The sequence below is a fragment of the Trichoderma evansii genome (genome assembly GCF_050947405.1).
Source record: "Trichoderma evansii strain SZMC 28006 chromosome Unknown GGI43scaffold_14, whole genome shotgun sequence".
NCBI lineage: Eukaryota > Fungi > Ascomycota > Sordariomycetes > Hypocreales > Hypocreaceae > Trichoderma > Trichoderma evansii.
Window position 1 is genome coordinate 554,174 of NW_028145192.1, and position 21,262 is coordinate 575,435.

At 49.1% G+C, this 21,262-nt stretch overlaps 10 protein-coding genes across 10 annotated transcripts; 4 read left to right on the top strand and 6 right to left on the bottom strand.

Moving 5' to 3' along the window:
- Window positions 1-96: 96 nt before the first annotated feature.
- On the bottom strand, window positions 97-1,996 carry GGI43DRAFT_89745 (carnitine:acyl carnitine antiporter). The gene is made up of 2 exons (XM_083210489.1): window positions 1,272-1,996; window positions 97-1,133 (listed from the first exon to the last, which is right to left on the bottom strand). The coding sequence occupies exons 1-2, from the start codon at window positions 1,609-1,611 to the stop codon at window positions 457-459; spliced, it is 1,017 nt and encodes a 338-aa protein (XP_083059227.1). The 5' UTR covers window positions 1,612-1,996; the 3' UTR covers window positions 97-456.
- A 1,932-nt stretch (window positions 1,997-3,928) lies between these two features.
- On the top strand, window positions 3,929-4,287 carry GGI43DRAFT_408781 (uncharacterized protein). Its single transcript, XM_083206399.1, has 2 exons — window positions 3,929-4,188; window positions 4,245-4,287. The coding sequence occupies exon 1, from the start codon at window positions 3,979-3,981 to the stop codon at window positions 4,162-4,164; it is 186 nt and encodes a 61-aa protein (XP_083059228.1). The 5' UTR covers window positions 3,929-3,978; the 3' UTR covers window positions 4,165-4,188; window positions 4,245-4,287.
- Window positions 4,288-4,619: 332 nt separating this feature from the next.
- On the bottom strand, window positions 4,620-6,946 carry GGI43DRAFT_408783 (uncharacterized protein). The gene is given in 4 exon segments (XM_083206400.1): window positions 4,620-5,635; window positions 5,696-6,525; window positions 6,624-6,625; window positions 6,643-6,946. 4 exon segments carry the CDS (start codon window positions 6,651-6,653, stop codon window positions 4,652-4,654), a joined length of 1,827 nt encoding a protein of 608 aa, XP_083059229.1. The 5' UTR covers window positions 6,654-6,946; the 3' UTR covers window positions 4,620-4,651.
- On the bottom strand, window positions 6,944-9,937 carry GGI43DRAFT_408784 (cation efflux family-domain-containing protein). The gene is made up of 3 exons (XM_083206401.1): window positions 8,755-9,937; window positions 8,470-8,688; window positions 6,944-8,406 (listed from the first exon to the last, which is right to left on the bottom strand). The coding sequence occupies exons 1-3, from the start codon at window positions 9,477-9,479 to the stop codon at window positions 7,623-7,625; spliced, it is 1,728 nt and encodes a 575-aa protein (XP_083059230.1). The 5' UTR covers window positions 9,480-9,937; the 3' UTR covers window positions 6,944-7,622.
- A 1,008-nt stretch (window positions 9,938-10,945) lies between these two features.
- Window positions 10,946-12,884, top strand: GGI43DRAFT_89797 (chitobiosyldiphosphodolichol beta-1,4 mannosyltransferase). The gene is made up of 3 exons (XM_083210490.1): window positions 10,946-11,491; window positions 11,551-11,744; window positions 11,805-12,884. The coding sequence occupies exons 1-3, from the start codon at window positions 11,227-11,229 to the stop codon at window positions 12,768-12,770; spliced, it is 1,425 nt and encodes a 474-aa protein (XP_083059231.1). The 5' UTR covers window positions 10,946-11,226; the 3' UTR covers window positions 12,771-12,884.
- Window positions 12,885-13,067: 183 nt separating this feature from the next.
- Window positions 13,068-13,706, bottom strand: GGI43DRAFT_423781 (ubiquitin-conjugating enzyme/RWD-like protein; the record flags this gene model as incomplete). Its single annotated transcript, XM_083208286.1, has 2 exons — window positions 13,068-13,432; window positions 13,541-13,706. The coding sequence occupies 2 exons, from the start codon at window positions 13,704-13,706 to the stop codon at window positions 13,068-13,070; spliced, it is 531 nt and encodes a 176-aa protein (XP_083059232.1).
- A 345-nt stretch (window positions 13,707-14,051) lies between these two features.
- Window positions 14,052-15,116, bottom strand: GGI43DRAFT_408788 (U4/U6-U5 snRNP complex subunit SNU23). The gene is made up of 2 exons (XM_083206402.1): window positions 14,669-15,116; window positions 14,052-14,602 (listed from the first exon to the last, which is right to left on the bottom strand). The coding sequence occupies exons 1-2, from the start codon at window positions 15,020-15,022 to the stop codon at window positions 14,243-14,245; spliced, it is 714 nt and encodes a 237-aa protein (XP_083059233.1). The 5' UTR covers window positions 15,023-15,116; the 3' UTR covers window positions 14,052-14,242.
- A 19-nt stretch (window positions 15,117-15,135) lies between these two features.
- Window positions 15,136-16,337, top strand: GGI43DRAFT_408789 (diphthine synthase). The gene is made up of 3 exons (XM_083206403.1): window positions 15,136-15,387; window positions 15,454-15,578; window positions 15,636-16,337. Exons 1-3 carry the CDS (start codon window positions 15,253-15,255, stop codon window positions 16,234-16,236), a joined length of 861 nt encoding a protein of 286 aa, XP_083059234.1. The 5' UTR covers window positions 15,136-15,252; the 3' UTR covers window positions 16,237-16,337.
- On the bottom strand, window positions 16,338-17,170 carry GGI43DRAFT_408791 (uncharacterized protein). The gene is made up of 2 exons (XM_083206404.1): window positions 16,833-17,170; window positions 16,338-16,773 (listed from the first exon to the last, which is right to left on the bottom strand). Exons 1-2 carry the CDS (start codon window positions 17,034-17,036, stop codon window positions 16,351-16,353), a joined length of 627 nt encoding a protein of 208 aa, XP_083059235.1. The 5' UTR covers window positions 17,037-17,170; the 3' UTR covers window positions 16,338-16,350.
- A 1,858-nt stretch (window positions 17,171-19,028) lies between these two features.
- On the top strand, window positions 19,029-20,521 carry GGI43DRAFT_385163 (uncharacterized protein; the record flags this gene model as incomplete). The annotated part of the gene is made up of 2 exons (XM_083203610.1): window positions 19,029-19,040; window positions 19,100-20,521. The coding sequence occupies 2 exons, from the start codon at window positions 19,029-19,031 to the stop codon at window positions 20,519-20,521; spliced, it is 1,434 nt and encodes a 477-aa protein (XP_083059236.1).
- Between the last annotated feature and the right edge of the window lie 741 nt (window positions 20,522-21,262).

Below are 21,262 nucleotides of genomic sequence, written 5' to 3' on the forward strand. Positions count from 1 at the left end.
TGTTTTTTGTTTATATATGAGCTAAAGAGCCTTTTCGGACAGAATGATGGTAAATCCTCACAGAGTCTATTTTTATATTTACATTTATAAAGTCATGTTTGAATATGTGAAAGGCTGCTTGTGATGCCTACCAGTACCTATATGTATATATGCACCTCTGAAAATAGACAGTAAAGCATCTTCTCTACGGAGGATTATCAAAACTCCAACCGTCTAAAGTTCCTTTCCACGATTCCCCATCATACCAACAAAGAGGGAATTCAAACCCGGTGTATATATATGCCTCTCTCGTTCCCACCCCTCATCAACACCCTCTCGGTACTTTTATCTTTGCCCAAGTCCAATATCCCTTTATACGCAAAAGCATTGGTTTGCCATGATATCCATAAACAAATAAGAAAAAATTAATAACTCCCAGAAATCGAAAGCTAGCTCAAACAGAAAAAAGCAAATCGTTTATTTAGAACCAAAGAACTTGTTCATGGCCTGGTGTGCCAGCTCGACACCCAAGAATGTAGCAGCGTTCGCAGGGACCGCACGAGTGAGTGCCGGTCCAAAGCCAGGGAAGAAGGCCTTGTAGCCGCCCTTGCCGTACAGCTCGCGAATGACGCCTCCGATGGTGACGTTGCCCTCGGCGGTCTGCAGGCGAGACTTGACGGTATCGACAGGGAAGACGGGAATCCACATGGCCACACCGGCACCGGCACCAGCGCATGTAATGGCTGTCAAGCTCAGCTGGCCAGTAGGCTTACCAGTCTCGGGGTCCTTGGGGCTCAGCTTGCGCTTAATGACCTCGTAGGCAGCAAAGTAGGCGGCGCTTCCGGGACCGTCACGGGCGAGAGTGGCAGCGCTGCCGCGGAAGACGGAGCGAATACCGCCCTCGCGGTACAGCTGGCGCACGACGTCGAGGCCACCATTGTACTTGGGCTTCTCGCCGGGGGCGAGCTGCTTCTGGCCCTGGACCTGGAGGATGACCTTGACGCGCTCGAAGGGGGCCGTAATGGCGGTCATGGGGATGGCAGAGAGGAAACCGGCGGCGGCGAGCTGGCCGGTCGAGAGGCCATCGGGGCCGATGGTCGAGGTGGCGCCGACGATTTGCTTGCCGAGATCGTAACCCCAGAAGGAGACGGCGACTGGAAATTTGGTTTCTTGTTAGCCCCAGCACAATGTCTTATCTCTGCCGTAACTTTGGGGTTTGTGCCGAGGCTCGGTAAATCCACCAGAGACACAGCACGAAGGAAGGGGGGGGAAGAGGACAAAATATCACATACACATGGGAGTAACGCCAACCAGAGGTGCGCTCACACCGGCGTATAGGCCTCTTCTCATTCCGTCTCGTGCGATTGACTTGCGCACCACGTCAATGGCGCTGGAGTAGACGCCGCGCTCGGCCGTCTGCAGGCGCACCTTGACCAGGTCGAAGGGGTGGCCGACGACGACGGCGCAAACACCACCGAAACCGCCAGCTGCGAGGGCGCGCAGCTGGGACATGAGCGCAGATTGCGCCGCGGGGGCAGCAGCCTGGGCGGTCTCTTTGGCTTCTTGGGCGGAGGGAATCTTTTCGGCGATCTGGGCGACTGCCTCGGCGGGGGTGGAGGATGATGAAGACATGGCGGCTGTGGCTGTGGTGGGATGTAGAGAGGAGAGGAGATGAGAGAGAGAAGACGAAGGAAGAATGAGAAAAGGAAGAAGAAGAGAAAAAAGAGAAACACGAGCAAAAAGATTAAAGGTTGTGGAGGAGAGGGTGGAAAGATAAATATCAGATCAGCGAGCTGAACAATTTAATATGCACCTATGCGGGACAGGTACGTACGGCACATGCGCTGCTACATTACATGTGTGGCGCACCCTTATGGGCGCTGCCAAACGCAGTCTAGGTCTAGGCTGGGGACGTGCCAGCGACTGGATGAACGGAAGGATCTGCCATTCGGACGACGGGATGCTACAATAAACATGTAGAATTAGTATATAGATGTAGACTAGCATCTTGTTTTTTTGTTTTTACATTTTTGTTTTACTCATTTTTGAGGTATATATAGACCCTCGTGACGGGTGAGCGAGCATCTGACTGAGATTCTTTTTTTTCCTCTTTTGTTCTTTTTCTTAAGGTGGAAGCTTGTGATATGCACATGTCAGTCAGCACCTCTCTTTTACTGCGTCTATTATAATTGGTACAGAGCACAGACAATCATACACATCATTCGTACTTGATAGATACAATTGCCCTACCAGCCGAAACACCCTCTTAACGCATATATTCACATCGGTCAAAAACAGCTATATTACCAAGGTCTCTCTTTTTTTACCTTTATCCCTTCCTTTGTCGGAGGGTCCCCGCCTTGAACCTCGGTTTGCGGCTGCGGCTTGCTCCCAGACTCCGTAACGTCGGCAGGTTAAAGCGCAGAAAAAAGGCGGGACACAATGTTGTTAGGCTTGAAACTTGTCTTGATAATTTGAAAAATGAACTATAACATGAAAATTGAAATAAAGAAGAAGAAAGTATACATGAATTATGGTTAATATTTTAACTGAATCTTCTTTAAATGGTTTCTTGATGACATATACTGTAACCCGTCTTATACTCCCGGCAGTCTTCGGTCCAGCCGTAGCTTGCCGAAACGCCACTCGCAAGATTCAACGCCACTTGCCCGTGGGGTAGAGAGCCCGAAAAGGACAAAAAAAAGCCGGGGTCCCCTTCACCCCACGTTCGTCATAGCAATCACATGCCAGGCCTTGGTCAGCGGAAAACCCGTCTCACAGTTTTCTCCAAGTCAAGAGTCTATCTGGGAGATCAAGTTTGTGTCGCAACTCTCTAACAACCAGATTGTATAGGTATGCGCGTATGCCTGGGTACTTATTGGGATCAACCCATATTATGCTCTATAATATGTTGGATGGAGAACTGTGTGAAATCATACCGCCGTAAACCGTAAATGTCTCTCGTCTAGAAGAGTACGAAGCTGGCGTTTAATGTAGTACCTAATAAGAGGGAATGCCTAATCTCAGGCGGAGAGCGATACAAGCGCCTGTATGAAGATTAAGAGCCTGCCAACTCTTCCTTCGCTACCCGTCTTATTCTCTCAGGCTCTTCATAGGACCTATTCTCTTAGTCACCCTACGTCCGACCCAGAACCAGTCTTGCTAAAATCCTCGAAGCTATGCTAGGGCTACTAGACTGAGCGGCATCCTGCGAACGGTCTCCTGCTGACTGCACATGAGCGGCAAATCCTCCCGACGACATGTCTCTACCCTCTTTGGCCTTTTATACAAGAGCTGTCATTTCATGCAAAGTGTATTATGAAATATTTTCTGGACCATACCTGGGCACTCTGAATCCTAGACGCATTTTCTTTCGTCATTTTCTTCTTTGGTATTTTGAAGAAGTGCATGATATCTGCGTTAAATGGAAGAAAGGGGGAAGTAAAAGCCAGAAATTCGACCAAAAAGCTCAAGATTGTTCAAGAGTTAAAGTTACCTATGATATAGTAAATGCATACTAGGCAAAATAAAATAAAAGAATCTATGGATAGAGACGGTTAGAAACTGGCATCACCTATAATAATTTCGCAAATGGGGGCGCTTGGACTATATAAGGCGGGCGCCAATCACCCACAACTGCGGTGGCGCATTACACATCTGGCACGAGAGAATGATGCTATCTTGAGCTATTCAGTCACTTTCGCTCTTACGTAGTTTGAGAGGCCGCCCAGGTTGGCAACGAGATCGAGATCCGCACTATTTCTAAAGATAAAAGAAGTACGCTTGTATAATATGCCGATCTGTTTTCTCATGTAGTTTGTATTGAGATGCCGCTAATAAGGGAGGCCTACAACACTCTCTTACAGAGATAAAAGAAGGGCGCTTGTCCGAACGACAGTCCACACTTTTTGTCTATCAGGTAGTCTTTAACTTGACAAAATAAGACATTTTTGACAAATAACAATAACTTTTACATTATTAACCCGTTACTACGTGAATATGAAGTTCTTCAATATCGCTCTCGCTGCCATTGCTCTTCCCAGCACCGTCATGGCCGGCCCAGCAGCTTATGCTGCATGTCAAGCGGCCTGTTCGACGTCCCTCGCTGCAGGTCCTGCTGGTGTTGGCCTATATGCGGCCTGTCAAGCAGCTTGTGCACCGCTACTGGCTATGCCGTGCCCCTAGGCGGCGATTATTGAATGGTGCCTGGTTGGTTAGTCCCTTGGACTTTGGTATGGCAATGATTATGCTAAATGGAATCATAGAAAGTACATGTTTATAACGAAAAGTGCATTGTGCAACACATTTTCCGAGGTGAAATTGATATGATCAGAAACACTCTAAACCGGATGTGCAAATTCGATGCTCTGCCCTTTCTACGTTTGTCACAGGGGAAAATTGGAATTGTGACTGTAAGGAAAATCATGATGCTGTGCTGTGTGATGACTGTCAGCAGCAGCATATCGCCAGAGAGCAAAAAATGCCACAGTACTATCATGATGCCTCTCTCTTTTATGGAGAATACGCTCCAATGATATTGAGAAGATGGATAAAAGATTGAATACCAAATTCTATGCTGTATTTCTATCAACCAAAGTTTACATTCAAATATCAATTTAAATATCATTAAAATAGTAAAAAACACTATCTATTCTTATGGACGAGATTCACATCAAAGGTTCAAAGACTCAAGTGTCTCTCCCATTAAAGTCGTAAAAACCACATGCTTCTCACGCAATTCCTTCTCCCACTCCTTCTCAACTTCCGCCACAATGTGTTCCACATTTTCCCAGATCCTCTTCCTGTTGCGTAGCCCCTTGATCGTCATCTCATTCGCCTTGATATCCGTATAAAGACGGTACCAGTTCGTCCTCTCGCGAGGGAGCTTAATAGGCGCCATGGCTCTCTTAATATCTGCAGACTGCTGTAACTGGGCTTGAAACTTAGGCGTGTCGAACCACGGGGGGCTCTTGGGTTCGTTCGCTTCCCAGGCGGCATAAAGCTCTAGATCGTGATCCTGAAGGATCTCCGCCCTGCGTCGTCGTTCCATAGTGTATGCTTCTCTCTGCTCTCGCATTTGTTTTAGATCTGATGCATTTGCCATTGCCCAGTCATATGGAGTAGGATCGTTGCACCAAGCTTCGTATATCCATGGCATCTCCCGTACCATCAGCCCGTGCCATAGAGATATAGGGAGGTGATAGAATGCCCGGGATGCCAATCGTAAATTAGCTATATCTCTAGAATCGAGATTCCAGACAACTGCCTGCCTCAGTTCAGCTGGTAACACCAAAAACGGATCTTGCGCCTCATAACCAATATCTTGTGTCTCTGAAAAATCTTTGAATGGACTATGCTGAACATTGAAATTCTCCTCGCTCGATATGGCAGCCTCAAAAAGAGCTTTCAAGCCCGGAACAAAGACTGGATTTGCAACGAGATACTCTGAGCCAGGCATGCAGCTCCAATGCCAGCCGTCGCTCTTTGCATCTTGAACATCGGGGTGCCGCTCGCCAAATACGTCGTTTCGAGAGTTGCTTTCAAGACGAACCAGCGGGTCAAGACGGACCTCACCCACGCGCAGTTTGCTTATCTGAATGAATAGCTCAAAGCATGTGGGGTGGAAAGGGAGTATGCGAGTTGTCCACTGAGACAACTATCCATTCACGTTTGTTAGCACGACAAACCAATCCCTTCGCCATCATCAAACACTCACCTTGCACCAAATATCGCTATTGTTCGTCGCATCGCAGTGATCCGCCTCACCTCTATGAGGCGCACATTTCAGCCCAGCTCCCGAAGCAGGCATAAAATCCGACAATCCCGTAAGCGCGTAGTACATCGACGTCCTCTCAAAATCCATATCATCGTCCCGCGGCGTCCAGCCTTCGGATTTTCGGAAGATGCCCTGCACAGTCTGACAGTCCATCATCTCCTCCACACTAATCATATCGCCGTGGAAGCCTCGGGTATTGAGACAACCTGGGCCGGCAATGTGTTCGTACTTGCGAGCTGCGGGGAGAGCCATGATGTGTCTGTCACTCTCCATATCCTCGTCCTTTACCGCTCCGTGTTCGTCGTAGGGTGCTGATAAGGGCAGAAACTCGGTGTCATATTCTTGAATATCGAATCCCTTGATGTCGAAGATCAACTTACAATCTTCCGCCTCCGGCTCTTGATTTCGGAAAGGGCTTGTCTCGCTTCCCTTTTTGGCCACTTCGTCGCTCTCGTTATCATCATCTTCTACATTCGAGTCGTACTCCAAGGGCTCGTCGTCGTCGTCACTTTCATCTACATATGTAGCATCATCTGGGTCATCTTCATATAAGCGAGGATGAATCCTCCGCTCCCAACTTGGCCTTCCGCGGTAAACAGAATTACATCCGCCGTCAGGACAGTCTTCTTGGTCAAAGGCCGATACGGCAACCCAGTCCCAACCTTTGTGTCTACTAGTGAAAGTATTGCCCCAGGCAGAACTTCGAGGTTCATCACGGGTCCTTATACGATGGATGTTGAAGATGACGCCACATAGCTGGCAATATGTCTATATTTAACGGCTTTGCTTTAGCCTCTGATGATGCTGTCAGAAGATCAAACAGTCGCATACCTTATCATGATCTGACTAACATTAGTTAAACGTTGCTTACAAAGGGGCCAGTCATGTCATTACTCATTTGTATAGAATATTCGTGCAAGCTGGTGAGCAAAACACTTCATCTACAACTTTACAGGACTGTCAAGTAAAGGAAATGGGAGCTTCTGGGATTTCCGGATCCTGGGGGGCACGTTAATAGGAAGCGTAGATAGATAGACGCCCAACGCCAATGCGGATTACAACATCAAATAAGCAGCCCGCATTTTAAAAGGGCCGTTCCGAGTTGGTAGAGCACGCAACAAGGATGGATACGCACTTGTATCTATCCGGATAATCAATCTGTAGAGATGGATATACACTGCGGAAAGATTCGGTAAGCATTGTTAGATCGATTTAATCTATCTGGCTAGCTCTTTAGAGACCTAATCACATAATTCAACCAAATAGCGCCATACGTCATACTCAACCACTGAATACCTATTAAATAACTAATAGACAGATGCACCACGGAGCATATAATCGCTAATCTGTAGCATTGCGAGAATACTAACAATGCACGCGTCCGGTTTCGGCGCCGATCGGTGTATGCTTGACCTGTACCTGACATGGCGACAAACGACCTGTGTAAGCTTAGGTACAGACAGGCTCAAAGAGCAATGTAGATAAATACACAATTTATGAAGTGATCCCACGCATTGAGCTTTAATATGTCAAAATTCCGCCAGGGATCTAGATATTTCTAGCGTATGCTACCGCCACCTAATTATAGACAGAAACATATCCTAAAACGCCAGGCAAATCCAGGACTCGCACCAGTACGCCAATCATTCCTCCTCGTTCCTTATGTATAAAAGCCCCTCAGCATCCTATTACACTGCCACCAAGCAATTGATTCGCGTGCCAATAAATATTGTGACACTATAGAAATATCCGCGCCGTATGTCTTGGGTGGCTAGTAATTCTTCTTATTAGCCACCGGTAGAATCGTCGACGTGTCGGGGCCCAGAAGCCGGTTGGCAAGCCATGTACAAGGCAGCAAATTCTTCCCCTAGAACTGCTTCGACATCTGCGGCGGACTGACTATAGCTCGCCCTCGGGTGCACCAGCACCCATTATCTCCATCTCTTTCCACCTGTATAACGGCATCAATGCCCTCTTTGAGCAGATACTCTCGAACACGATCTTTGGTGTCCTCTAGAGCGGCGCCACGAGCCACCGTGACATGAACAATACCCAGCAGCTTCTCACCTCCATGGTCATCCATCCAAAATTTCGGTGTTGCATAGCTTACAACGCCTCGTTGCTGTCCAATACCGGCAAGAATGTTCCGCAGGTTATACTCAACTCCCTCAGGAACGGTCAAGAGCAGGCGCTTCGCGGATGAGAATACGAGTGGCTGCGCCGACAGAAAGATGAGTGTTGCAATAAAGCAAGAAGCCAGAGGATCCCATCCGGACCAGCCCCAGAAGCTTGTCAAAATTGTAGATACGATGACCGAGACGCTGCCCAAAGTATCAGCCAGAACATGTAGGTAAATGCCCCGCATATTTTCGTTATCGTGGTCATGACCATGGCCATGGGAATGTCCGTGACTGTGACCTGAGTGCGAACCGCAGTCGTGGTCATGCTTCTCACCATGGTCGTGGCCATGAGAATGTCCGTGAGAGTGGCCGTGATCGTGGCCATGATGGTGATGTCCAAACGCCATCATGCCGACCAAATTTACAGCCAAGCCCAGACTGCTAACAACGAAGAGCTCACCAAGTCGCTTTGTTTGCGTCCCCTCCCATAGCCGTTCAAACGCCTCAAATGCAATTTCAACGCTAAGTAGCCTAAAAGCAAACAAATTAGTTAGAGATTGTAGGTAAATAGCAATTAGTGCGATAAACACATACATTAAGAGAATGCCATTGGCGAAACCGCTGAGTGTCTCGACTTTTCCAAAGCCATAGGGGAAACGCTGGCTCTTTGGCCATTTGCTCATGACGGCTGCCAGCAATCCCACAAGTAAAGCAACGCAGTCGAAAAACATATGAATGCTGTCACTAAGGAGACCCAGTGAATCGGTAACGTAGCCGTAGAAGGCCTGGATAATCATGAAGCCAAAGTTCAGCCTATAGGTTTTCTTATTAGTCTCTACTACTTACGATATCGATGGATAATGGTGGGTATACACATACGTCATAAAGTAGAAAATACGCCTCGAGTCCTTCTCGGCAAGTATAGAATAAAGAATGGGCCATCCAACCGTGTATGGAAGGATAGTCCTCGTGAAGAGAGACCGCTCGGAACCGTGGTTATGGCCAGTGCTGATACTGACGCCATGGCTATGGTCGTGACCATGGTGATGATCGTGATCATGGCTGTGGTCATGAGAGTGAGAGTGAGAGTGAAGATGCGAGTGGAAATGCTTGTCGTGGTTATGGTTATGTTCATGTTCGTGGTCGTGATCGTGGCCATGGTCGTGGCTGTGGGTGTGGTTGTGATTGTGTGTAGTTTCGTTGATGCCTTCTGGCGTATAGCGGTTTCTCCTCCCTGAAGACCGACCGTCCATGCCTCCTACCAACGGTTTCTCTTGCAGCATAGTAGAGCTTGCGTTGGAGGCTTCCGAGCCACTGCGACCATGGTGTGGATAGCTGTAAGAATGCGCATGCAAGAATGAGGGGGACAGCGGCGGTGGCGAGTGTGAATATCCCTTTGAGCGCAGGTGGGAATGAGAGTGGCCATGGTCGTGGTCGTGGTCATGGTCCCCGCCTCCATCTTCGTCGCCTTCAAGTTGCGAGGGCAGACTGTCGCTCGATACAGTCATTCGCCAGGTGTTATTCAGCGACGGCGGCTGGGAGCGAGTGTGAGCCCGATGTGCGTGCGGCAGAGCCGACGACGGTAGCGAATACGATGTGTCCATGGCTATGGTGAGATCGATCGATCGTTATAACGTCGCAAAGTGCCGGTCGCTCTGTGTGTCGTCGTTGTGGCCGGGGTGCGATCTGGGGCTGGTTCCCAAATCTTGAACTCGCGATTCGAGCCACCCAAGCGATAGACGCGTTGCTTCTCTACGAGAGATACGCCGTCTCTCAGAATGGCACTGGCAGCCACATCAAGCCCTTTGCGTGCCAGATCGATGCAATTGAGGGAAAAGAGGCGGTCTCGAGAGCATCGGTAGTCGAGTGGAGGTCGAAAGATAGTCCCCTCCCCCAGCTTGAGCCGTCGTCAAAGGCGACAGTCTGGCAGGCCGTCCAAATAGGGGAACAGGCACACGGGCAAGAAAAAAAAGCATCGGCTGCCAAGGTGGCACCCTGTGCCAGCACTAACACGCCTGAGTGACCACCTTTTGGGGGGTGTTGCGGGGCACGTGGAGGCGCTTGCGGCGGTCGTAATGCAGCCATCCAGCACCCTTGGGGCTAGCAGCTGCGGGCGATGGCTATCAGCGCGGGATTAGCGGCAGGTACCGGTGCATCAACAGCTAGAGGGCGCGATACCCGCTGGATTCGTCTGGCCGATAACGCTGTTGGTAGGGTTGCGATAGCACGCTGGGTAGGTACAGTACTCGCTAAAAGAGAGATGAGATGAGATGAGACGCCAAGTGCCCTGCGTCCAAGCACGGTGACGCAACAGGGCCCTCTTTTTGTTTTAGATAAAAAATAGAGACGTCAACATGGCCCCGTTGATACAGTATTGGCATTGATGCGAAAACACTGCTACCGTTGAAACAATTCAAATATCTCTATGGAGTACAGTGTTTTACAGACGGTTAATTTAGGCAACGTGGATGCATTCACTACCTTCACTAAAAAGGAAGGTCTAAATAGCCCCAAGAGTCTCGGCTTGGTCAGCCTGATGCTACTTGGAAAAGGCCTAAAAGTCCTCCCAAGAGTGTGCCGGTGACAAGAGCATATACCAGCCCAGGATGAGTTATCAAAATCCCTTAACCAGCCATAATAGTGGTAGTATTACTCAGAGTGCCTATAATGCCATTGTTATGCCATTAGTGGTTATGGTAGCGCGCAATGCTTGATCTACACAGGTGACCAACTGAGCGTATTAGCATGAAGCTATCTCTCAATAAGCTTTTATCCTGGTCAGGCTCGGCTCATCCGTCCAGGTACCAAAAGAACAAAATCTACTAAGATCTGACTGCGAATTTCCCTCCGAGTACAACCTGTCAATGTCTTGCATCATGGCCGCACTGATTGGCCTTTGGCTGTCCCCACGATCTCCATTGCATGTGGCGCCCATCACAGAATGCGACTAAAGCCTAATGTCGGGTGCGCGGTGCCGGCAGCCTCCCCCAGCCACATCGCGTTCTGCGCCACAATTAAGAAGCTCCAAATGATGAGCTTGGCAGTGCTTAGAGGCTCATCTCTTACGGCCAACGAGCAAAAACACTGAGAGGTGATTTCATTCTGCGCTTTATTTTCATATGGCGTTGCATGAAATCTTACGCAACCCCTCTCTTTGTACCGGGCTGTCTTATCAGTGAGAGCATCAATAGCTTGCTGGGACCATCTGCCCTAGGATCCTGGTCTAATCTGGCCAGCTGTCATTCATTCATTGCCCTTCACATGTCGCGGCGCCGAATCTGGAGAAGTGCCCAGTTTTACCTCGTTCTTTTCTTTTAAACTTCCGGCAAGACATTAGTTAATCTACCTAAAATGCCCTATTACGCCAATTTCATAGTATCAGCCCTCATTGGCGGGCTGTCCGTCATTGCTCTTGGCTACGTCTTTTCGTTCGCCGTTTGGCTTGGGAAGAAGTCTCTCGATGCCATCCCCACCCGCTATCATCCCGCTGAGAAGCCAGAGGATGAACATGTTCAGATCCTCGTTGTGGGTGATATTGGCAGAAGCCCACGGATGCAGTATCATGCTCTAAGCGTTGCCAAGCACGGAAAACAAGTTGATATTGTCGGCTATAAAGGTACGTGATCAGACTCCCTTATTCTCACTTAGATTCATCTACTTATTCTAGCCTCATAGAGACGGCCAGACATCCTGATCTCATTGGAAAACCCAACGTCACAGTCTACCCTCTCGCACCTCAGCCAGAATGGATTGCCTGGGGAACGCTGCCCTTTTTTCTCAACATCCCTGCCAAGGTCATTCAGCAGTTCTGGACCCTGTTTAGGACACTCATGTATACTACTCCGCCAGCTCAGTGGATTATTATCCAGGTAACGACAGATTCTTCTCAATCTCAGGTGCTGTCATCTTGGTTCTAACACAATTCATAGAATCCGCCTTCCATCCCCACGTTTCACGTAGCTCTTTTTGTCTCATGGGTTCGCGGCAGCAAAGTCATTGTCGACTGGCACAACTATGGCCATACCATCCTGGCGCAGAAGACTATACTCCGACCTTTTGTGCCTATCTACAAGTTTTACGAGATTAAGCTGGGCCGATATCTAGGAGATGCAAACCTCGCAGTCACTGATGCTATGACAAAGCAGCTTCAAACCGGAGGCCGCTTTAGTCTCAGGAACCCCGTCTATACTCTTCATGATAGGCCAGCTGAGATATTCCAGCCCATACTTTCTTCAAAAGATCGACTCGAGTTCCTCTCTCGCTTGGCTGAGACCCGGAATTATGCCAAGAATATTGTTGACGGTGCCCTTCGTTTAGTGGTGAGCAGTACCTCTTGGACAGCAGATGAAGACTTTGGTATGCTGCTCGATGCTTTGGTCGCCTATGCCACGCCAGCCTCAGACCAGGAAACTGTCCCTCCCATCTTGGCCATCATCACTGGCAAGGGTCCCCAGAGGGAGGCCTACCTCGAGAAGATCAAGGAACTGCAGGACGGAGGCAAACTTCCTGGCATTCGTATTCTCAGTGCTTGGCTTTCTAATCGAGACTACGCCTCACTGCTCGCTTCAGCTGATCTCGGCATTTCCCTCCACAAATCCAGCTCTGGAGTAGACCTTCCCATGAAAGTGGTTGATATGTTTGGGGCGGGTCTGCCCGTGGCTGCCTATGCTGGTTTTGAAAGCATTGGAGAGCTTGTAAAGGAAGGACAAAATGGCTGTGGCTTCGAAACAGTACCGCAGCTAACTGAGATCCTAAGGAGATTGCTGAGCTTTGAGGGAGCAGGAGAGTTGGCCAGATTGAAGAAAGGCGCTGTTGAGGAAGGTTCACGGCGTTGGGATGAGGAATGGGATTCTGTCGTTGGCCCCGTGATAGGGGTAGCAGAGAGACAGACATAGATCCATTGGGACATTTTCATTCAGATAGCGACTCGTTGTATACATTAACGATTTTGCATTTTTTTTTTTTCTTGCTCAATGAGCGCCTATTTGATTACGCTACTGCTCGTCCGCAATGAATAAGTCAAGGCTCTTTAACAATACAGCATCTCCAAGACGCCAAACTAATGCAAGCATCAGGACACCTCCGTCATCCACCAAAACGCCATCCATTTTGTAAGTTTGACAATGAAAAATTCCAGCTCAGCAATGCATCCAAGTTACTACTTTTTAAGTATGCCCATCTCTTCTTCATTCTTAATCCTCGCCCAGACTCTCCCTCACACACTTCCGACACCGTCTCCGGTAGTCCTTGTGTTTGCCTTCCTTCTCCTCACGCAGCATCCTCGCTGCCTCGACGTTTGCGGGACTCTCCTCGTTGGGGCTATAAAACAAGCTGATGATGCTGAGGAGGATCGTCTCGGGGGTCTGGACAGGACTCCAACGCTCGGCGGCGGACTCGTAGCCGTACTGGTCCTCCTCGGGAGGGTGCAAGATGGAGATGCACAGCTTGCCGTTCTCGTAAATGTTGGGGTGGAACGGGATAGGATCTTGGAAGGTGAGCTGCGGCGGCATGTGAGGGTAGTTTTCAGGGAAAACTAGACGAGCACGAAAGTTGCCTCCTATAATTATATACACGCCACAGGCAAAAAGTCAGCTTTCTAAATCGTTACGGTGCCTTATGCAAGGGAGGGAAGAGGAGGTGAAGAGGGATAGGAAAAGCCACGCACCGCCATAGTATTTGCAGTCGTCGTTGATCATGAGCATGACCTCCCACTCAAAAATATTGGTGTCGTTGGCGAGACCGCAGGAGATTCCGGGGAGGTCCTTGCCTGACTGCATCTCCTTGAGCTGGCGCTTCAGCAGAGACGCTGCGGCGGCACCGGCTGAGGCCATAGTGACGGTAGCGCTATGAACGGCAGTGTATGGTATTTGGATAGAGAAAATGCCGGTGATGCTCCTCGTACCAAGGGAAAGGCGGTAGGAGCAGCTATCGTCGACAAGGTAGCTCGGGGTTAAAGGAAAGAGTTCAAGGTTCCGATATGGCGAAAAGAATAGCTTAGTAGTAGGTATCATCGATGGAGTAAGCCATGCCTGGCCGGATTTTGGGTGTGCGGGGCGGCCCAAGGTCCGCTATTCCGGCACCGGCTGGGTGGCACACGACCCTGCGCTGCACCTGGATGGCCTCAGCTACAATGTACACGTATTTATGACATCCATGACAGCGAGTTGGTGGCTACAAATACAGAGACATGGTGATGAATATCTCGATGTTGAAATTTATTAAAATATGCCTAGAATTCCGTGACCATCTCTTTCAGGCGCTGATTCATCTAAATAGTAAAACCTTCTCTACAGTCCTGGGTATCATAAAGTCGTCCTCTTGCCATTATACACATCTCTTCAAGCATCCCACGCCTCCCAGCAATCAATCACTTCTTCGACGATCCGAACCCGGTAAATCCCATCTGCGCCATCATATCATCCTCGTCATGCTCTCCTTCAATTCGTACATCTTCGCCATACTCTGTCTTCACCTTGGCGGCTTGTTCCTTTTCCTGCCGCTTCTTGTCTGCTTCTTCCTTTCGCTTCGCCCGCTTCTCTTCTGCTTCTTTCTTCATTTCTTCTTCTCTTATCTGTAGCCTATCATGTAAACTCGTGGTTTTCTCCTTCTCCAGGTCTTCTTTTCGGCGAATGTAGAATTCGATTCGCTCGTGAACTTCTTCGACGGTTGCCCGCTTGACTTCGGTGGTCTGCCCGGTGTTGAGCAGATGCTGAGTCGTATTCAAATGCTATATATCGTCAATTAGCACTGGGTCTGGATTGCATTCCACCCTCTGTAATCTTTATCTCCATACCTCGACCCATTGCAAGTTATCCTTGAATGTAAGGTCACAAGCCTCACAGTAAAACCCAGCTCCTCTGCCTCGTTTACCAACTCCCGATCCAGCAGGCACAATCTGCGTCTTTCCGACCTGTGCGCTGACGTCGATGATATTTCTTCGTGCTGATGTATACGTCTCGTTGCCCGTCATGGGCTTGTGGTATTTCTTGCCGGCGAGCTTGGCCTCGTAGCGCGCCTTTGCCTCTTCCTTCTCCTTGGCCTCGCGTTCTTTTGCTTTGGCAGCATATTCGTCCAGATCCCAATTCTTGCGAAAATCGGTATCAGAGGCTGCCACCCCGTAGGCGCTTTTGTTCTTTGAGTCAGACATGGCGGGAAAGAAAAAGGTGAGAGAGAATGATGTAGAGAAAGAAAAAAGGACCCGGTTTGCGAACTGTCAGATTTAGACGCGACACCAAGATCACCAGAGCTTTGATAGTAAGCGGCAAGACAAGGGTCAACCGGCGCTAAGATAAGAATTTCTCAACCCCACCGCGGGGCAGCTTCAGAAGATGAAATTTCCAACTCGATACGTTATTTGCATGTGCCAATCGAATCAAAATGTTGTATCTTGTTGGTCTTGGTCTCTCTGACGAGACGGATATTACCGTCAAGGGTCTTGAAGTGGTGAAGAAGGCCTCTCGAGTTTACCTTGAGGCCTACACAAGCATCTTGCTCGTGGATCAGTCTGTCCTGGTATGCATCTTCAATCCAGTGACAACGTCTCTGGCAAAAAAGAGCTAACGCTGACTCTTCAAGTAGGAAAACTACTATGGACGATCGATAACCATCGCCGACCGTGAGATGGTCGAGTCGAACAGCGACGAGATTCTCAGGAATGCGCAGAACGAGGATGTCGCTTTTTGCGTTGTTGGAGACCCCTTCGGGTTAGCTATGCCTTGAAGTGTTCATTATCCATAGCTTTACTAACCATGTCTCTGCAGTGCTACCACACACACAGATCTCGTCATCCGAGCTCGCGAGTTATCCATTCCCGTGCGAACAGTACCGAACGCCTCCATCATGTCTGGCATCGGCGCTTGCGGCCTTCAGCTGTACAACTTTGGACAGACCGTATCCATGGTCTTCTTCACCGAAACATGGAAGCCCGCTTCTTTCTATGACAGAATAAAGGAGAATCGCGACATTGGTCTGCATACATTGGTCCTGGTTGACATCAAGGTCAAAGAGCAGAGCTTGGAGAACATGGCCCGTGGAAGACTAATCTACGAGCCACCACGATACATGACAGTCGGACAGTGCGCGCAGCAGATGCTGGAGATTGAAGAGGAGCGCAAGGAGGGCGTCTACACCAAGGATAGCTTGGCTATTGGTGCTGCTCGAGTTGGAGGCAAGACCGAAAAGTTTGTGTCTGGAACACTTGAAGAGCTTTGCTCTGCGGATGAGGAGCTGGGACCTCCCTTACACAGTCTTGTCCTGCTAGGCAGGAGAGCTCACGAGCTAGAGCGTGATTTCGTTCGTGAGTTTGCCGTTGATAAGGAGAAGTTCACCAGAATATGGGAAGAGGATTACGGAAAGCAGTAAGCTGCTTGATGAGTGGTATACAAAAAAGAAGAAAAACTCCATATTTAATTCATGATTGACATAGATGATAATAGTACATTGATCCATATTTTGACATTCTTCCTGTTATTCCTGTTAGACGTTTGAAGCACGCCAGTTACCTACGTCCTCGGCTGAAATCTCTCGAAGCTTGCTCACATGAGCAGGCTTTCCAGTGAGAACTCCTTGCGCGACCTCAGCAGCCCGGCTGATGAAGTTACCAGACACCAATGAGTAGGTCACAGTGGTGGTCTTGACACGAATAATCCCAATACGTGGGTCGTTCTCTGAGCCATCGTGGACTCCATCACCAAGATCACCCAGCCATGCCTTTAGTCCGCTGCTATATGTCTTCTTGACCAGATCGCGATCTGTCACAACACTCGCTTGCCCCGCGATGGAAGCCCACTCGCCAGAACTGTTGATGAAGGACACATTCACGTGGGGGTCGTTGGACAGGTCATTGGTCTTGCCGGACTCGGTATTTGTGTGGAAGAGGAGGTCAATGCCGCCGGATTCCTACTTTGTGATTAGTTTCTGTAGTGAAATAATTTCGACTGATGTAACGGCTATCTTACAGTTCCAGCCAAGCCCATGCAGCGCGAGACTAGGTTGTTATGGGACGAAGCCTCAATGGTCGTCAACATGCCAAATTTGCATGTGGTGATGAAGTTAACGAGATCCGTAACCAAAGTTCCAAGGTCGGTCTCGTCTTTATTAGCATGAGTGTAAGGATCGGCGGGCTTGTCGCCAATAGGTGCGCTGGTGGCAGTTGTTGCCATTGTAACCAAATGCACGATGATATGTTGTTAGGAGAGCAAAAGATTATTATTGTACTATGAAGTGTATCCTATCGATATTTTTATTTCCATAATCACACTTTATATAGCCCACTGAATGCTGGCGATCGCTATACTGTAAAGTCTGTATATGATTCTATGATCTCCAACATCCATCATACGTACGTAAGGCTGAGTGTTCTCAGTGTAAGAGGCGAATATAGCTGCTATAAAAGCGAACAGTCATGACGTCAGGCAATAAGTGTTTGGCCACAAGATTGCACTACACCGTTAGCTATTGGATAAGGGAAAGCTTTAGATGATTTGTTAAAGGAATCGAAGCTTAAATATAGCTATCTCATTATGAATCTCATAACTGCCTGAGCATCGCCGTTTGCCGCTGTCATATGTCACATAATAGCTGATGTTGCTACCCTGGAGCTTCGGTGGACAGCTCATTTCCGTAATTGGATGTGATTGGATCCCTGTTGGTTTGTGATTCAGGCATGTACAAGATATGATTCAGGCCATGGCGATAAAATGTGAATTATGAGACATGAGCGAACGAAATTGGAGTAGCGATGCGAAGCCTGCATTGTGATGGAACAGGGCCAATCAATATGGCATACTCTTACACGGTACGAAGCATCACAGCGCAGATGGTCTTACGCAGCACAGCCTTATGGTCGGTATTAAAACACTCCACTCTTTGCATTGAGCTGAGCATAACTGCCGGCAACTTCGCCTAATCATCCACCACTTCACCTAATTCTCACGACATTGCATCGAGAAACAGGGATCAGGATCGGTCCGCGCCAGCGCCCTTAGCTTTGCGGTTGCTTTAATAGTACAGTAGTGCTACTTATACACATACCTAATACTGTAGTAGCGAGCGGCTCTACTGACACAGTGCCCGTAAATGCTGATGACCAAACCCATCACCTGATAGTGCCCGTCGCTTCTCTCGCCTTAGCAAAACCACCAGCCGATTCGTCCCACGGTGGATGCCGTACAGTAACAGACGGCGCCCGTTCGCTCTTTCCTTAATTCCCCGCGCCACTTCCGCCTTTGATTCCCACCCACGACTTTGAGGCAGGTACGGGGTACCAATTGCCAACTTTCGGATAAAGTGCTGCTAAGGGAATACGCTGGCAGAGGAAGGAGGGAAGTGGCGGCTTATTACCAGCTCGACTCATGGGCAGGAGGGAGCAGGTCGTCGTCCGGCGCTTTTTGGGCTCAGCTCCTCAACCTTTTGCTCGGCACTGAATCGCCAAACCCCATCTTTTCCACTCTCTCTTTCCCTCGTTCCCTCGGTTTTAATCCATCTTCGGGTCGTACGGCTCGGGTTTCCCCCAGCCTGCCAATCGAGTGGTTTTTTGTCCCTCATCGTTTTTATCCTTTGCCCATTACCCAGCGGCTCTTTTCCCCCTGCCAACGTCTCGGTGCATCCTCCAGATCTGACCACTTCTCATCGGCCGGTGTGGCTCGTCCAGCTGCCCAGCTCGCCTTACCCAGTCCTGGCGTCTGGTGAATTTCATTTCGTTGTCCGTGAATCACCGTCAATCATTTCCCTGCCCACCACTTGTCCGGCAGCTGTGAGAGCCTGCATGCATCCCTCTCATTCACCAGAATCGGCTGGGCAAGAGTAAATTTGGCATTGGGTCGCACAAAGCTGGCCTTTTTGCCATTTCCTTATCCGTCCTTCACTCTAGCCTCGATTTGAACTCGACATCTCCAAGTCCACTTTCTCTGTTCCTATTTCTCGTTTCATTGTGTCTCATTGTGTCAGTCATTGGCGTATCCCATTCGGTGCATCAGCAGCCAGACATACTGCCGCCATCTGTGTCAGCTGCTTTTCTGTTATTGAGGTCTGGTTTGGTCTGAGAAATTGTTTTCGAAGCTTGTCGCAGCACCGCGTGTCGTTCCCGGGAAGCCTTTCCCATCAGTTTGCATTTCGTCTCCTCCACTACTACAACAAGATAGACCTGCGGCAAGATGAATGGTCAGGTAAGGAGATTTCGGCCAGTCCCTATTTTATCGGCCGATCAAATACTCATTCTTCACAGCTTGTGTTTCCATGGGAGTGCCGCGATAAGGAGGATCAGGCATGGGTTGCCTACAACTATCCCCTTCGCCGGACTAACCAGCTGCTTACTGAGGAGAACCTGCGGCTCAAGCGCATCCTTCGCGAGAATGGCATCTCTTGGTCACCACTGGCCCAGGCACATCTGGTTCAGAATGACCCCACAAGACGCAAGACTCGATCATCTAATGCCGGCTCCAGTGATCCGGCCTCCCTGTTTTTACCTACTGAAGTTCTCTTGCGAGTTCTCAAATTCGCCATGAAGAGCGATCACCCAATCATAGATCCCCTGAGTGCTATCACGGCTGAGCATCTGACTGAGGAAGAGAAGAAGAGGGGTAACCAGATCGCCATTCACTTTCTAGCAACAAACAAAGCGATGAATGCCGAAGGCACTCGATTCCTTTGGGAATCTAACCACTTCGTCTTTACCACCCCTCAGGCTCTACGCAACTTCAGCGAGCTCAGCTTCCAGTATCGACACAAGATCTTGCATGTCAACCTCCGTGTCATTGCTCGCTACTACGATGATCAGCGTCGCAAGCATAAGCTTGAACGATACTATCATACAGATTTGAAGAAGGACCACACCCTTAAAGTACATATGCGGCCAAAAGAGTCGCCTCTCGTTCGTGGTGGCTTCCGCTGCTACACCTGGAATCAACTTATCGATTTCTTTCTGGCCTTGCGTGCCCCATTTGACCCGGCCTATAAAGATAAGAAAACCCCCAGACCAAAGCTTCTCCCATCACTTTCATCTCTGCGAATTGATCTGGTGAACTTTTCCGATTCGCTGCTGCCATTTTCGGGATCTGAACTTCATGAAGTAGCATCTCACGAGCTGGGATGTACCTTGAATGAACTCCAAGTCACTGGAATGCCATTTGATGATGTCGGTATGAAAGCCTCTGCTGAACTCACTGGTCTGGTGAAGGATGAAGGCCTCTATCTTGATGCGGCAGCTTCTTTTATTGCAAATGCCAAGGGTCTACAGAGTCTGAGGGGGGATAATTGGTGTGCTCGAGTGATTAGAGCATACAAGGACCTCAAAGAGGAAATGGAGGAAGAGGGTCTTGGGCTAGCCGGTGAAGAAGGAGAAGATGGCGAAGTTGGCGAGCACTTCCACCTGCATTCTTTCGAGGGCTACCACAAGGTAGGCACCCTGCCTGCCGCGCCCGCCGAGAATGGCCATCCTGCGTCAACCCGTGACGAGAAAAGAGTCATCTGGAAGAAAGTACCCCTCGCCCGTGACGCGGACAAGCGGTCATGGGTCCAATTCTCCCGAATTAACGGATACGAGATCGAGGACTCAGCCTGGGATAGCGACGACGATAGAATCTGTCCTTGCTGCGGAGATTCGCACCCCAGCTCGTCAATACTCGAGTTCATGAGCGACTACGAGTGAATGACTTACACCATCCTGTTCTGTTTTGTTTTACACAGCACCCGCGTTTGATTGAGATAATGAAGGAATTTACCGTGGCAGGAAAAAGATGCTGCGTAGTATTATGTGTTTAGATACCCCCCGGAAAGCTGGCCGCAAAAAGAGGAGCTTTGTACTTGATGAAGATACATATAAGTGGGCTTAAACAGGAACAGGCATTAGCAGTATGAGATTTTCAAAACTAGGTATGCAGTTAATTACACGTGTCAACTTGATATATTCCAATGCGGAAAAAGTGACTCGAGATTTGTTGGCTGATGATATGATGTGCTCGAATAGAGAAAGGCCAACGGCATTAGTGTGGAGCGGCAAGGCGGTATTGTTTGCACGGCGATAAGGTAGCTGCCTAAAGGATTTACCAATAAAAAAGTACCTTGTGAGTAGCCAAAGCTCAGATTATAACTGATTGAAGGTCACTGGGAGAGGCACGCCTGATGTGCTCTGCTATGATGTACAGTACTTTCATTTCCAAGGCGCGGCGTTATCTAGCATGTGTTGCTGCAATGTTACTACAAAGGCACGCTAATTGAAAGTCGCTCTGTGATACGGTGTAAAAGTGCTGCTCTTACAGGTCTGGGCCTCTGGGTACACGCACTAACAGTACCCCGTACCTTACTCAAAGTGCTCCCCACCTGTAGGTGCTACCACGACTTGGGTATAGGCAAGCAATCCACCGCCGCGCTCCTCGGATCCCGCTATTGC